General features: G+C 40.5%; 1 protein-coding gene across 1 annotated transcript in view; it reads right to left on the bottom strand.

Moving 5' to 3' along the window:
• Positions 1-16,916, bottom strand: part of snx5 (sorting nexin 5) — a 49,838-nt gene that overhangs the window by 17,329 nt on the left and 15,593 nt on the right. Inside the window, exons 4-7 of the mRNA XM_043696339.1 lie at positions 11,114-11,224; positions 9,788-9,909; positions 9,290-9,413; positions 742-837 (exon numbers count right to left, since the gene is read on the bottom strand). Coding sequence (XP_043552274.1) covers positions 742-837; positions 9,290-9,413; positions 9,788-9,909; positions 11,114-11,224 — 453 coding nt within the window. The remainder of the gene's footprint in view (positions 1-741; positions 838-9,289; positions 9,414-9,787; positions 9,910-11,113; positions 11,225-16,916) is intronic.

Raw genomic sequence — 16,916 nt, 5'->3', positions numbered from 1 at the left:
CATTTGACCCATGAGATCTGTTGGCATTGTCCTGCTTTATTCAAGCCTTTGCTTGAATATGCTGGCACAGTTAGATTAAGTGAAGTGAGATAAACAGAAGGGAGAAGGGAATAGGAGGAAAGATTGTAAAGTCAGATGAAAAGGAATGGGAAGAGGCTTGTGAAGCAAAAAATTGATCTAATTTGGTGCTGTAAATACTAATAATTAAATGCAGTAAGAGGCTGAGGGGTGATCTGATAGAGGTATATAAAACTAGTGAGAGGCACAGAATCTTGTTCACAAATGTCTGGGCTTAAATAGTCGAGGGTACAGGTTTAACCTGAGAGGAGGAAGTTTTTAAAATGGAGATGCGAGAGGCAGGTTTATATTAGCTTATTTTTGATGGATTGATAAATTTCATTAATTTAGTGTGCAGAAGGTCATGGTCATGTCCATAGAGGTTAATATACTTTTGTCCTACTTTTGTGGGTGGAATTGGTGGCAACCAGTCACTGATATGGCAGCTGTGATAGTGAGGCAATTAGAAACAGAAAACAGAAACAGTAGTTTTCTATTTGGCCCTTCAAGCCTATGACAGGATGGATTTTAACAACCTCAAAAATGTCACTCAGAAGTTGACACTAGCTTGTCAAAAAAATGTTGTCTTATAAATTTAAGTTTTTTCTGAATATAAATGGCATTATCAAAGTTATATTTATATCCCAAATTTCTATACTCCTTAAGAGTTAATGCCAAAGTTACCCTGGCTCCAGAGACGAGTACTTCATCAGCACTTTTCATCATACTCTTCAAAAATCCACCAAACATCTCTTTTGTGTTCTTCCTTCGGACACTTAGCTAAGATACAAACAGAAGGTAGTTATAATCAGGTCAAATACAAACTAGCAATGATTTACTTGAATAGGGGAAAGTTGAGGACCTGAAGAAGCTTTTTCCAGGAGACAGCGGAAGCTCAGTTTACAGGATGTGCTTAGAAACATTAGCACAGATTAGACAGATTCAAAAACTGGCATGAGATCCCTCCCACTCTGTTCATCTATGAAATCACCACTTATTTTTGAGGATGAAACTTGAAGTTATTAGGTACTGGCAGAAACAGACATCATGTATTTTTAAGCCCAGAATATCATCTCACTGTAACAAAAGCATACACTGAGATGCTAGAAATCTGAAATAAAGAGAGAAAATGCTGGAGAGCCTCAGCAGGTCTGGCCACATCTGTGGACAGAATAACAGGATTAATAGGATTCCTTGGTTCTGAAGAACAGTCAGACTTGAAACATTAACCCAGTTTCAAATCTCACATGTGGTCAGGCCTGCTAAGATTGTCTGGTATTTTCAACAACTTTGTTGATTAAACATGAGGTCTACAGCCCCAACTTATGAAATTATACATAGGTATTAAATAATGTTAGCATTAATTTGTCAAGTTAACAGTAGAGTAGACCTGTCAATCCTCAAATGTCTTTCTAAAAAAAACTCATTTCAAGTGAATCACTATATAGACAGAAAAATATTGCTGGGCGGGAATACTGGGACTAACTGGTCAACTGTTTAAAAGAACTAGCACAATGTGTCGAATGGCTTCCTTCGGTGTTATAATTACTGTATATTTTTCAAAAATAACAAAAGCACTAACTGAAGGAAATCACAAAATGATGCAATGTGAAGCAGGCCGTTCTGCCTATTGTGCTTGTACTGACTAATTGATTCAGTCATCCAAGACATCTCATTTCTGAGCTCTATCCCAATAGCTATGCAATTTCCACCCACCTCTCCCAATCAAGTAAGTATCCTATTTCCTTTCAAAAGTCACTGGGAGCATTCTACATTAAACTTGATAGCGTTTTAAAAAACAACTTTGAATTGCATTGAATTCTTTTACCAAACACTTGCAAAAATCAGTGTCCTTGGACTGTCAACTGATGCTTGTAGCAAGTAGCTTCTTTTCTAATGTATCAAAACATTCAATTTTGCATACTTTTATCAAATCTCAACTTTTCCCTCAAGTGCAGAATTAGTTGCATTCTCTCCACATAACTGAAATCCCACAACTAATATCTCTCCTCCATTTCCAAGGCTTACACATACTTCCTAAAGTAGAATTGAACATTACCCTAGTTGAAACCAAACTAGTGAGCATAACTACTTAATGTTTACACTTTTTCTCACTATTAATAAAGTGAAGAATCCCATATTTCTTAAGTCTTCTCAACTTGTACACCAGAATGCTGGGACATATACCCCAAAGTTTCTAGATTCCTGCACGAGCTTTAAAATCCTACCATTAAGTTCATATTGCCCCACTCATTCTTCCTACTAAAACATATTACATCACACTTCCCTCTTAAATTTCAATAGCTATGTGCCTGACCTCAATAGGCTACACTTCCTAAATTATCTACTATCTTCACTGTTTATTACATTTTAAGTTTTATACAAGCTGCAAAATTTTAAAATTACGCCCAGTGTACTCAAGTCCAGGTTATGAATACAAAGCAGAGTACAGTGGTCCTAATACCAACTGCTAGTGACACCACTATATTTGCTGCCAGTCTGAAAAACACTGTCACTTACCATTACTCTCTGCTTTTCTGATTTTCTTCAGTTTCAGCCAAAGAATAATTCCACGAGTAACAAATGATTATGCTCAAGATTCTGAAACAGAATTTCAATCTTGCCCTGGTTAAGTTGCAAAACTAAGGAAAGGTGCTGAATTATTATAAAAATCCAATATCTACACTGAAAAGAAAGACCTTGCACGTCTGTGATGCTTGTTATGATCCTTCAAGCTCCACACTTTTCCTATTAAGTGTTCGGTAGTCACTTATGTAGTATGAAAACATGGCAACCAATTTCTGCAAAGCTACCTCTCTCAATGACAAATCACCAGATAATGTGCTTAGTGGTTTCAGTTGAAGAATAAATATGGGCCAGGAGCAGGTACAGAGCTCCCATCTCCTCTTTGAATAGCTCAGATGGAGTGACAGTAGGAGAGGGATTAATGTCTTATTTAAAGGGTAACATTCACTAGTGCTGCACTGTGTTAGCAAGAGACCTGAACCCATAACCTCAACAGGTTAAACTGCTTCCAATGAGCCACAAAAGAGAACTTGCCATCCCCTGCTAGTCTGGTTCACACCAGGCACGCTATGTGGGTGACTACGTATCTGACAGGCCTAAAAAGCCACTGAGTATTTATATATAGATATATTTTTAAAAAGCTTAAGGAAGTAACCCATTAGCATATTCTTGAGCAAGAACTAGCTAATGTATGCCAGCCTTATTAATGCAGTGCACGTTCAGATAGCAGAACCTTTAAATGCTCTAATATTGTGCTCTCGGTATCAAGGAGTAAAATTCATACAGATACCATTTAATTGTTGGAATAAATAGTTGAAAACACCCACTGTGCAGTGCTCTGAAATAATTTGCTTTTTGAAGGTCCCCACCGAGTTGCACAGGTTTGTCAGTTGGTGCCAATTCAATAAGTGAAAATAATTGCTCATTACATACCCCTTGACGATCAGCCAAGCTTTCAAACATGCCATCTACTTGGATTGATGTGATAGAATCTTAATGTTACTCATTACATTCAACTTTTAAATAAATGTTTCCTCCCTGCCAACATTTGCATACAAGTACAATATTTAAGTCCGACAGATGTATAGTGATAGACTTGACTGCCTGTAATTCACCATATATTAAGATGTTAGTTTTAACAATGCAGTCAGATTGGCATTCTTGGCACGCAAGTCAAGAACAGAATTCTTAAGATACCATTAAATAATCAAGCAGCATTAGAACGAGATTCCCAGGGGATGACGAAGAAAGATTTGACACAAGGGCCTGTCGTTTTATTGGCTTTTAGACAGTGCATTTGCTCTTCTAGGCTGCAGATACCATTGATCAATTCAAGGATTAATATAGCAGCCTTTTAACTGCAGTTTCAAACAAAATCACTAGATTCTGAAAGAGGTGACAGGAGTTGCAACAATTGATTGGAAAGCTGTGTTGACCCGTTTCAGAAGGCCTGTCACACCATATACCACCTAGACACAAGAAAGGCCGGTGTAAAGCCTTCTGTCAGGATAAAGGACCCTGGAGCAGACATCCTACCTGCAGACTAAAGGCCAGAAGCTCTACTGAACAGTGTTATCGAGGAAATTGCAGCTGTTACTGGTACAGCACTACTAAAAGCCTACTATTGTTGCTAGATCCTGGGTGAGTGATGGTGGAAGGAGTGAGGGAAAGAGGGGTTTGGCAATAAGGACAGGACAGTGGTTCTCTGTGGGACAACATTCCCAATGCCAGGTTCTTTGACCACCGTACTAGAGGTGGTGATGGCCTAGTGGTATTGCCTTTGGACTAGTAATCCAGAGAGCCAGGTTGTGTTGAGGTTTCAATCCCACCACTGCAAGGTGTGGTAATTTAAATTCAATAAAAATCTTGCCTTAAAAAATGTCAAATGACAGCCACAAAATAATGGAGTTCAATATAGATAAAGGCAAAGTGATGCATTTTGGAACATCTAAAGCAGGATGTAAGTATGCAGCAAATGTCAGAACTTTTAGTAGCACCAGAGGGATCTAGGAATATGGATCCACAGGTTCCTGAAAGTGGCCACGCAGGTGGAGAAGGTAATCAAGAAAACAGCATACTTGCCTACAAAAGGGCATAAAGTAAAAAGTTAGCAAGTCATTTTGCAGCTGTATAGAACTTTAGTTAAGCCACATTTGGAATACTGTGTACAGGATTGGCCACCACACAAGGAGGTGGGGGAGGCTTTGGAGAGGGTACAGAAACTGTTTACCAGAATGTTACCTGGTCTGGAGGATATTAACAACAACTGGTTTGTTTTCATTTAACCAAGGAAGTGGCACAACCTGACAATGTTATAAAACCATGAGGCGCACAAATAGAGTGAATAATTGGAGTCATTTTCCCAAGGTAGAAATATCAGTTATTAGGGCACATAGGTTTAAGGTAAAAGCGAGTTTGTTTTTTGTTTAAACTCAAAGGGTGGAAAGTGTCTGAAATGCACTACCAGCAGAATTGGTGGAAGCAGATACAATAGCAATGCTTAAGAGGCATCTTAATAGATATGAATGTACAGGGACTAGAGGGATACAGACCACAGAGGCAAAAGGTTTTTAAGTTTAGAAAGGTATCACGTGTTGATGTAGTCTTGGTGGGCTGAATGGCCTGTTCCTGTGCTGTACTGTTCTTTGTAAAACCATCCTTGGATTGTTGTAAAACCCCAAATGATTCACAAACATCCTTCCGATGTAAGGAACCAGCTGTCCTTGCACACACTGGCCTGCGGTGTCACAGGTAGATAGGATAGTGAAGGTGGCGTTTGGTACGCTTTCCTTTATTGGCCAGAGTATTGAGTACAGCAATTGGAAGGTCATGTTGCGGCTGTACAGGACATTGGTTAGGCCACTGTTGGAATATTGCGTGCAATTCTGGTCATCCTATCAGAAGGATGCTGTGAAACTTGAAAGGGTTCAGAAAAAATTTACAAGGATGTTGCCAGAGTTGGAGGATTTGAGCTGTAGGGAGAGGTTTGGGTGGGCTGTTTTCCCTGGCGCAGAGGCTGAAGGGTGACTTTATAGAAGTCTATAAAATCATGAGGGGCATGCATAGGATAAATAGACAAAGTCTTTTCCCTGGGGTGGGGGAGTCCAGAGTAGACAGCATAAGTTTGGGTGAGAGGGGAAGATATAAGAGAGACCTAAGGGACAGCTTTTTCACACAGAGGGTGGCATGCGTATGGAATGAGCTGCAAGAGGAAGTGGTGGAGGCTGGTACAATTGCAACATTTAAATGGCATCTGCATGGGTTTATGGATAGGAAGGGTTTGGAGGGATATGGGCCGGGTGCATATGGGCAGGTGAGACTAGATTGAGTTGGAATATCTGGTCGGCATGGACAGGTTGGACCGAAGGGTCTGTTTCCATGCTGTACATCTCTATGACTCAAAGACGTGTGGTTTACTAACCTTTGAAATGGCCTAACAAGCCACCCTGTTCTATCTACCACTAGAAAGGGAAGGAGGAATTAAACTAGACATTGACTAAGACATCAGAAACAACATAGCATACACAACTATTGGCAGGGTAGACAGGAAGGAACTTTTCCTTGGTTGGAGGGCTCGATAACCAGGGCAGTTTTAAAGCTTAGGAGCAGTAGGTTGAGAGGAAATATGAGAAAATTCAGGCAGACTGTGGTGAGAATGTGGAACTCTCTGCCTGTAAGGGTTGTTGAGGCAGAAACTTTCATAACGTTTCATAAATATTTGGGTGTGCACTTGCAATGCCAAAGCTTACAAGGCTATGAGCAAAATGCTGGAAAATGGGATTAGAATGACCATATAGACTAGCCATATAAATGCTGCGGCTACAAGAGCAGGTCAAAGGCTAGGAATCCTGCAGCAAGTAATTTACCTCTAGAACATTTAGAACATAGAATATAACAGTACAGTACAGGCCCTTTAGCCCTCGAAGTTGCGCCGACCTGTGAAACCAATCTGAAGCACATCTAACCTACACTATTCCATTCTCGTCCATATGCCTATCCAATGACCATTTAAATGCTCTTAATGTTGGTGAGTCTACTATTGTTGCAGGCAGTGCATTCCACACCCCTCCTACTGCGTAAAGAAACTACCTCCGACATCTGTCCTATATCAATCAGTCCTCAATTTAAAACCATGTCCCCTCATGCTAACTATCATCTGAGGAAAACGGCTCTCACTGTCCACCTATCTAATCCTCTGATTATCTTCTGTGTCTCATTTAAGTCACCTCTCAACCTTCTTGTCTCTAACGAAAACAGCATAAAGTCCCTCAGCCTTCCCTCCATACCAGGCAACATCCTAGTAAATCTCCTCTGAACCCTTTCCAACATTTCCACATCCTTCCTGTAATGCGGTGACCAGAACTGTATGCAATACACCATGTGTGGCCGCACCAGCGGTTTGTACAGCTGCAGCAAGTCCTCATGGCTCCGAAACTCAATCCCTATAAATAAAAGTAACACACTGTATGCCTTAACAAACCTATCAACCTGGATCTATGTACCTGGACACCAAGATTCTCTTCTCATCTACAATACCAAGAATCCTATCAATTGCCCAGTACTGTGTATTCCTGTTACTACTTCCAAAGTGAATCACCTCACACTTTTCTGCATTAAACTCCATTTGCCACCTCTCAGCCCACCTCTGCAGCTTATGTCCCTCTGTAACTTGCAACATCCTTCAGCACTATTACAACTCCACTGACCTTGGTGTCATCCACAAATTTACTAACCCATCCTTCTACACCCTTATCTAATTAATTTATAAAAAGATCAACAGCAGTGGCCCCAAAACAGATCCTTGCAGTACACCACTAATTATCCCAGTATAAACCTTCCAACCCAGCACCGCCCTCTCGAATGGTCCTACCTGTCCATCTTCCTTCCCACCTATCTGCTCCACCCTCCTCTCCAAACTATCACGTTCTCCCCCACCTTCATCTACCTATCACATTCCCAGCTACCTTCCCCCACCCCCGCCCCGCCCACCTCTCTCTCAGACCTCTAGGCCCACAAGCCTCATTCCTGATGAAGGGCACGTGCCCGAAACATCAATTCTCCTGCTCCTCAGATACTACTTGACCGGCTGTGCTTTTCTAGTACCACACTCTTCGACATCAATTAGATTAGTTCATAGTCAGTAGACTGGTTAGACTGGTATGGAGAGCTACAGCACTTAAAATGTTTCTTCTCCTGCTAACTCCCTCCAATATAAACAGTACCTGAAATTACTAAAAGCATGTTTTTCCCAGCAAAACAAATTTAGAAAGCAATAACTACAAAAATCACCAGAGTCACAGCTATGAGCAAAAACAGAAATTACTGGAACAACTCAGTAGGTCTGACAGCACCTGTGGAGACTAATCAGAGTTAGCGCTTCAAGCAGTAACCCTTCTTCAGTACTGATGGTATTTTTTTGAGGATGTAGTGGGGGTAGGAGGGAGAATAGAAATGATAAGTGGAGATGGAGCCCAAAAGAGAGAAACAATTGGACAGACAAATAAGTAGATAAAAGGTCAGTCTGGGAGAATGAATAGCTAATGGGGATTAATAGCTGACAATGGGTTGTGTGTGGTAGCAGTCCACGTGATGGGGTTGGGGTAAGAACATGGGCGAAGTTGCTCAAGCCCTAAAATTGTTTAACTCTGTATAGAGTCTGGGAGTTCGCACAGTTTCCAAGTGGAAAAGGAGGTGCTGTTCTTCCAGCTTGCACTGAACTTCACTGGAGCACTGCAGCAAGCCTGAGACAATGGTGTTGGCCAGGAAACACAGCAGGTTGAAGTGGGAAGCAACTAGAAGCTTGGGTCATTTTTGCAGACAGAACATAGGTGTTCTGCAAGGTGGTCACTCAGTCTGTGCACACAACCCATTGTTAGCTAATCACTCCCATTAGCAGCTATTCATTCTCCCAGACTGACCTTTAGCCACTTTGTCTATCTCCTTTTATTTACTCCACCCTTCTCCCCACCACATCTTCCACATAAATACCAACCCTTTCCTTGCTATCAGTTCTGAATAAGAGTCACTGGACCTGAAACGATAATTGTTTTCTCTCCACAAATGCTGCTGCCAGATTTGCTGAGATTTTCCAGCAATTTCTATTTCTTTTTGTTCCTGATTTCCAGCATCCAGTTTTCAATTTTTTGGTTCGTTGAAAACCAGGGGTTTTTTTTGTTAAAAAAACAGTACATCACAATGATCTGGAATATGCTGATGCAAGCACAGTAGATGGAATTGTTTGAACTGCTTAATTATACTTGAGAAGGGACATTTGCAGAGGAAGGGAGAAAGAGCATGGGGTGAGACTAATTGGATAGCCTTTAAAGAGAACTCTTGTTATGGCACAATTAGCCTTTGTGCAGCATTATTCGAAGAGGCAAAGGAACAATTATGAATAAAAGCTAATGCATCAGCGAAGTGGATAGGACTACATTGTGCAGAAGTGTTAAAGTTAGTAATTCCTTCTGTAGATCAAAGCATGTCAGATTTAAATTAAAACCTGTTCTGACCAAGAAATTTCCTGCAGTACTATCAATCTGAAACGAAACTACTGGTTGTCATTGATTTTTGAACCTTGGTTTAGAGAAACTGCATTAACTCTCACTTCTCACTATCAACATTCCTCCCACCCAAAAATAAAGCCAAGGATAGAACATTCTGCCTCAGAGGCTTTCAAGGAAGAAAGTGTCATTTTTAAGTGCCTTACATCCTGGTCGTATTCCAGGAAAACGTGGAAGTTATGGTCTTTGCCCAACACACTGTGAACTGCAAGTCTCTGAAGGAAGACTTCATGGATGGACACAGTCTTTTTAAAGACAACCAAGTACTCCCTAAACCCAAAAAAAAGAGGAAGAGTGAGAATCAGTTATACTAGATAATCACAAATTATTGATTCTAATTGTTGCATAAATTAAATGTTTGACTGAGTGAAAATAATGACTAGGTCATATTTACAAAATCAACAATTCTTGGGCAAAATTTGGTTTTAAAACAGCATCTTAAAAATTGTACTCAATTTCTGACCAAATTTAATGCAAACAGCAGTCATACTTCAACAAGAAAAATCACAGTTAGTCAGCCTATTCCCTGTCCTTGCATTAGATTTAAAACCAGCTCCCATCTCTGCTTGTACTCCAACTGGAGTGTAACAGCTGAGATTGGACTTGTCACAAATCAAAGGATGACATTTTTCTCAATCGCTTACGCTTCAAGTTCTTGCTTCATTTTATTAAATTCCTCTTTCGACATGGAGCCTTCCCCTTCACCCAGCTTTTGCATCTTTTCTCTTGCAACATCAAAGTCTGGTTTGGCAGGTGCTGGAGGTATCTAAGTGGAGGTGGAGTAAGAAGGAAAGACAAGTTAGGTTGACCTCAACAAAATAAATACTTTCAGTAAAGGTATGTTTTACGTTCCCTCACCCAAAATGCATCTGCATAAGATCCAAATATTCTCTACTTCTCCAAAACAATTACAAATCACATGAAATCTGATGCCCTTTAGTACTTAATTTTGTCTAACCCCATGTTCAATGTTTCAACACAAACATTTTTTTAAATTTTTAATACAGAACATTAAAGCTACACACAAATTTAAGTAGAAAACATCAAGCCGTCATTCATCCCCTTGAACTTCTTCCATTATTCCTCTAGATCTGTATCTTAATTCTCACTATGAACCTCTGCTCTATATCCCTCAATGCCTAGAATCTGCTTATCTATAGAAAGCTTTAGTTGACTGCTAGATTACTAATTCTTTTGGAAACAAAGTTAAAAACTTTCACTACAGTCAGATCCAATATAATGCAATAGTTCTGTTCCTGTGTGACCCCACATTTAAAGAAAACCACTTAATAGCAGCACCATTTAAACTAACACAGGTAAGGAAAGTTCATATTCTACAAATAACGGTCTAAAATTCTTCAATCGCATTATAGCCAATTCGTGCTGAAGAAACGCACATTATAGCAGAACCGACCGTATCCTTTTTGAAAGGATTACTATTTTCCAATTTCACTTTTAAATGGCCTACTTCCAAATTTTAAAATTGTTGCTCCTGATTTTAGCTTTTCCAAGAAATCGTTTCACTGTTTCTATCCTACTTCATCCCTTTTATTATTTCAAAGGCCTTTTAAACTCAAGGGAATACAAGTCAACTTTATACAATTCTCCCTTTAATTTTAAATTATGCCAAGTTGAAAGGGTTAATCTGCATTGAACTTCCTAGGCCTTCATTAGATTCATAACCAAATCCAGATGAAGTCTAACTCTGGCTCTCTGAAATGTCACTCCCTCCCCTGTTTTGTTGCAGTCACCATAAAAATAAATGCCAATACAGGTATTCCTTCAGCCATTTTTATTAAACTTTGTCAGTATTTATTTGCTTTCAGCGATATTTACCTGGACACAAATCTTGCTCTTCCAGACTTTCTGGCTTTTTCACCATTAAGAAAATAATGGATTGCATCCACGTGAAACATTAATCACATGCAGTTACATGGTCAGCAACTGTTAAATGTTTTTCGGCTACTCACAATAATACCAGCATAATCTTCGTTCTCGACCAAGGTGTCATGCAACCAAACAAAGTCTTCATGCTGCCGGGTAACTGAGAACTCAGATTTCTTGAAGGATGGCAGGGTGGTCTGAATGAGAAGATATCAAATGTTAGCATATCCCAATCATGAGCACATTGAGTTCTTCATCTCTTGCCCAAAGACTTTTAACCACTGTCAGTTAGCAGCAATTGCTAGCTCCACCCACGTTTCAAAGGTCAACAATTTTCCACCATCACTCTATGCCCAATTCCCAACTATAAAAAATCCAGAATTGTTTGCCAAACTTAAGATGCAGTAAGTGCCACCCGATAAGCAGAACCAAATAAAATAAAGCCTTCACAGAAGGGTTGCACTTGGTGGTTTGCAGTGAAATCTTCAGTTCTGGGCAACAGTGTCAAATTCTGCTGGTCATCAAGCCTTTTATTATTATAAAGCTAATTCATAGGACTCATTGAAAAATCTTCAAAACAAACAAATGCTGGATGTTAAGTTGCGTTATGACCGAGATGGGAGAAGTGCACTGTTTCTCTCGAATATCATGACCCCATGGATCACAGTATAAATTTAATTGATTTACACAGTTCCTGACATGGCCAATTAGATGCTTTCTTTGTATTAAAGATCCCACCACTAGATTCTTTTAAATACAAAACCGATTATAGACAAGACTTAGTCAATGACAATGCAAGACTGGTTAACAAATTGTAATATGAAAGCATAACATTTACTGCTGTGAACAACCCAAATCACAGGATAAAGAAACGACTTCCCTCTTCAGAAATTCACTGTGTGAACACCACACTTTGGATGAAGTCTCTATTCTTGACAACAAAAAAAATTTAAAGGCATGGAATATTCAGCTGGTGCTCTTGGTGTGATGTTCAGTTATACAAAGGATGTCATCAATAAATACAAATAGATGTTGTTATTAGGATCTTTGCCAATGTACCCGCTCAGGAAATAGTATTAATTTTTTTGGATCTATCAGGATGATAGTCAAGGTACAGACTGGACCAGGACCTCAAGCACCAGATGAGACCCACAAGAGATTTTTCAGAAACAGGAGTGTTGAACTGGGAAGTTAGTTATTTTCCTTTCCCATGCTAATCACCAAATAAGATAGACAAATAAGCAAACTCCAAAGCAAAATCTGAAATCTGATATCATGATAAACCCAGCCCCAGACAGGTGGTCTGCACTTATAATAAAATGTCCCTACAGTCCTTTTAGCTGACCTCTTTAAAAACAAGGAACTCTGCTAACCATCTTTGCAAGTCCACAGAAGTTACTAAATATAAAGACACCTGCTTTGGATTTTACATGAGTGCAAATTCAAATTTTATAAATTCTTATTTGGAGAGATAACCAAAGACTAAGTTGCACCTTGACAAATCTGGTACTGTTCCACAAAAAAGAATCATAACCAGCATAGATGTGTCTAAGTTAGACCATTGTATGAGTCAGTCCCTGGCGATAAGGTGAGGTTATCTGCCCAACAAGTGTGGGCTAACAAATCTACTACTATTGATGCAAGAGAGAGCACTCCCTCTTAAAAGAGGCAAATTCTACCTTGTCACAAACATACAGACAAAACCCCTGGAAGATATATCTGTTACAGCACATATTATATGGAGCCCTCTAGCAGTGGGAAAACATCAAGCAATCGAATTTCCTGAAACCCAAGAACAATTTATTCTCTCAAAAACCAACATTTACCATGCACAGGACAAGACAGCTTGAAATCAATGTGAAACTCACTGCTACTACTTTGCCCACCTGTGTAAAGCAAATAAGCCAGCCCCCAAATAACTTTTACAAGACTTGGTCACTACATATATCACTAGTTTGTAAATATACATAAAGGATGGATGATGTAGATGATTCAATTACACCTTAGAAGAGAGAATTGAATAAATACTTCAGGGAAACTTGCAAGGATTCAGGAAAAGCAAAGTGAGGAACCTTACTGGCCCACAAACCAGTAAACCTTCCACCAGCTCAGAGGTTAAAAGACCCAACAATCACATCCAACAGGGCAAACACTACGTGGGCCAGGAAGAAAACTGACCATGCGAGTGCACAAACTAAGTTCACCACTGCCAGAAACGACCAGCACACATTTTCAACCACACAGACAAAGGACAATTGAGACGATGTAAGCATCTTTGTGTGGAGACATGCCAGAGAATTCCTTGAAGCCTAGCCCTCCAACTGGAATTTAATCAATAGACACAGGGAACTGGACCCTGTATACAAACACAGAACTAGAAACTGTGCTCGTTGCACAGAACTAGAAATAGCAGAGACAGTACAGGCCACCAACACCTTAAAGATACATTGTCACCCAGCGAGGCAACAAAACATTTGCAGGACACCACCGGCTTGGTGAACAAACCCACAAACTTCAAAAAAAAAGGGAGGAATCATTGGGTAGCTTTTTCAAAACAACAATGATGGGGCTAATGGCCACTTTCTGCATGGTAGAATTCTACAAAACCATAAGACTTCTTCCATGCAGCTTTTTGTACAAAAAAGGTTCTATCTCACACAATTAGAATGACATTCAGGAGCACATTTTACATTGGCATAATTTGGCCACTGGCCAAAGACCATAACAGATGTCAGCATGAATTTCACTAAGGTTTTCCACAATCCTGAAGCTAGGAAAAGGTGCAACTAGCACAGTTTCAGCAGCTAGGTACCTTGGTCAGTATTATAACATGCATAAGCTCATCCCTGGAAGAGCCTAACTGAACATTTTTATTAGAATTTTCAGTGTCAATTTTCATTCCACACAACTCAAGCTGCAGGCTCAGTGGCTGATATAAAATGCTCAGTTGCAAGAAGGTTGACTGCTTGGCGCAGAATTCAAAAGAGATACCCATTTTGATGCATTTTGCCTTAGTTTGCCTCACTCCCAAGGCTCCCAACTCTCCACAGAGCTGAATGCATCTGCCTGATACAAGAACACCGTCTTCTGACCTTTCCTTGTTAAAAATCACAACACCAGCTTATAGTCCAACAGGTTTATATTTGGCCTATAGTTGGCCTATATTTGGAAATTAGGAGAAACTGAGGATTGCAGATACTGGAGATCAGAGTCAAAAAGTATGGTGCTGGAAAAGCACAGCAATTCAGGCAGCATCCAAAGAGCAGGAGAGTCAATGTTTCGAGCACAAGTTCTTCAAAATTGTTTTTTTTTCAACAAAAGCATAATAGATACTCAACAAAAAACAAGTAGACTTCACCTTGAAGGTTAATTTCTAAACCATTACCAATAAAATGATCTGTGTCTCACACATTGGTGACCTTCTTTTCCACATTCCATATCAGTGGAACTCTGCTCGTGAACATTTGTGATTTTCCATCAGCGCTTTAGACACACTCTGACATCAGAGTTCCAAATCATTGGTCTCTTTCATGCAGAGAACTTCTTCCTCACTCCCAAGGCTCCAAACTCTCCACAGAGCTGAACGCATCTGCCTGATACAAGAACACTATCTTCTGACCTTTCCTTGTTAAAAATCACAACACCAGCTTATAGTCCAACAGGTTTATTTGGAAGTACTAGCTTTCAGAGCACTGCTCCTTCATCCCAAAAGTAGTGGGGCAGGATCATAAGAAGTGGAAATTATAGCAAAATCTCAGTGTCATGAACTTAGATTGCTGTTAAGTCTTTCATCTTTTAGAATGGGTTGCAGGTTTCGGTTCATCAACATGTAAATTCCAGAACTTCTTTCAAGTCACAGTCCCAAGGTAACTTAAGGTTTTACATAAAAAAGGTGACATCTCAGCTCAAACAATGTATTAAAGGTGTGAGGTTAGAGTCTGTCTGTATCCCAATCTTGACTCAGACTGGTTCTATTTCCAAAGTAGGAATTTATAATGTGTTATATGGATTGACTGCCTGCAGATTGAGCACTGAGAAAAATAGAATATATCTGCAAATGCAAATTCACCCCATAGACTAGTGTGCACACACGCATGTGAGGGGGAAGAGTGTGAGCATGAGACTATTTGTGCACACACATGTGCGAATGTGACAGAGTATAAACCTGTGAGAAGGCGTATGCATGGTTGAGTGTGGAGGGTGTGTCTGACAGAGATAGCGTGTGTATATGAGGATCTGTGTGCACGAGAGAGAGAGAGAGAGCACAAGAATAATGTAGTGCAGTCACCTGTAACATGAAATGAACCCAAGAGCAATTCACACTACAGCTGACTCCTCTGTACTACACACAGACAGACCCTCCTCATACGCATGCTCTCAGACACACACACACACAAATTTATGGGGTGAATTTGAATTTGCAGATACATTGTACATTTAATGCCAAAATAAAATCTGAAGGCAGTCAGTCCATATAACATTTTATGAATTCCTACTTCGGAAATAGAACCAGTCTGACTCCCAGGATTGGGATACAGACAGAATAACCTCACCTTTAACACATGGTCTCAGCAGAGATGTCACTTTGTTTTACTAGAAATCCTTACGTTATCACAAGAATGTGATTCAAAAGTAATTCTAGGATTTTGTATTAATGGACTGAAACCTGCTACCCATTCTGAAAGATGAACGACTTAACAGCAATTTAAGTTTGTTCAATATATCATTTTAAATTACATGACACTGATCTTTTACTATAAACTATGTCTTATGATCCTGCCCCACTGGTTACGTCAAGGAGCAGCACTCTGAAAGCTTCTACATCCAAATAAACTTGGACTGTAACCCGGTTGTGTGATTTTTAAACTTTGTCTACCCCAGTCCAACACCCACACCTCTACAGCATGACCCTTTCTTGAGCACGCAAACAAGATCAAAGAAAATGTGTTGTCCTCCAATGAGCAATTCAAGCCCTCCCTCAGTCACAATATTTACCTTAGAGATACTAGCAGTCACTGCTTCCTCTCCTATAGTGCAGTGGGGTCATCTGTAGTGTGACACGAATCCAAAGTTTCAGTTGAGGCCATCCCCATGGGTACCGAACTTGCCCATCAGCCCCTGCCTGGCCACTTTGTGCTGTTGCCTGACCAGAAGTCCGCCTTGGAAGATGTCACCCAAGGGTCAGAGGCTGAACATCCCAGACTGCTGACGTGTTCCCCAACTGGGAGGGAACACTCCTAACTGGTGATCGTTGCGTGGAGTCCATTCATCTGTTGCCACATCCTGTGCTTGGTCTCACCAATGTACCATGCCTCAGGCATCCTTGCCTGTGGCGTATGAGATATGCGACTCTGCCAACGTTGCCCAAGTACCTGCTGCATTCATGGATGGGTGGTGACCCATGAGTAATGGTGGTATTATCTGCATAGACACTGATAAGTCTTGCAGTATGTACTGTGACAGGTTGTATGGTGTTGTCCTGAAGGTGAGGCAATTTGCTGCGAACAATGATCTGTCTGATGTGGTGTGGTTACTTAAAACAAGAAGTGGAAGCACGAGGAATTTCTTGGCAAGGTGCTCATCCTCATCGATGTGTTGCAGGCTGCGAAGAACATGGCATAGTTTTTCAGTTGCTGAAAATGTGTTGCTGGAAAAGCGCAGGTCAGGCAGCATCCAAGGAACAGGAGAATCGACGTTTCGGGCATAAGCCCTTCATCAGGAATGAGGAAAATGTGTCCAGCAGGCGAAGATAAAAGGTAGGGAGGAGGGACTTGGGGGAGGGGCTTTGGAAATGCGATAGGTGGAGGGAGGTCAAGGTGAGGGTGATAGGTCGGAGTGGGGTGGGGGCGGTCAGGAAGATGATTGCAGGTTAGGAAGGCGGTGCTGAGT

The sequence above is a fragment of the Chiloscyllium plagiosum genome, chromosome 9, assembly GCF_004010195.1.
Source record: "Chiloscyllium plagiosum isolate BGI_BamShark_2017 chromosome 9, ASM401019v2, whole genome shotgun sequence".
NCBI classification, from domain to species: domain Eukaryota; kingdom Metazoa; phylum Chordata; class Chondrichthyes; order Orectolobiformes; family Hemiscylliidae; genus Chiloscyllium; species Chiloscyllium plagiosum.
This window is presented reverse-complemented; position numbering and strand designations above follow the sequence as displayed.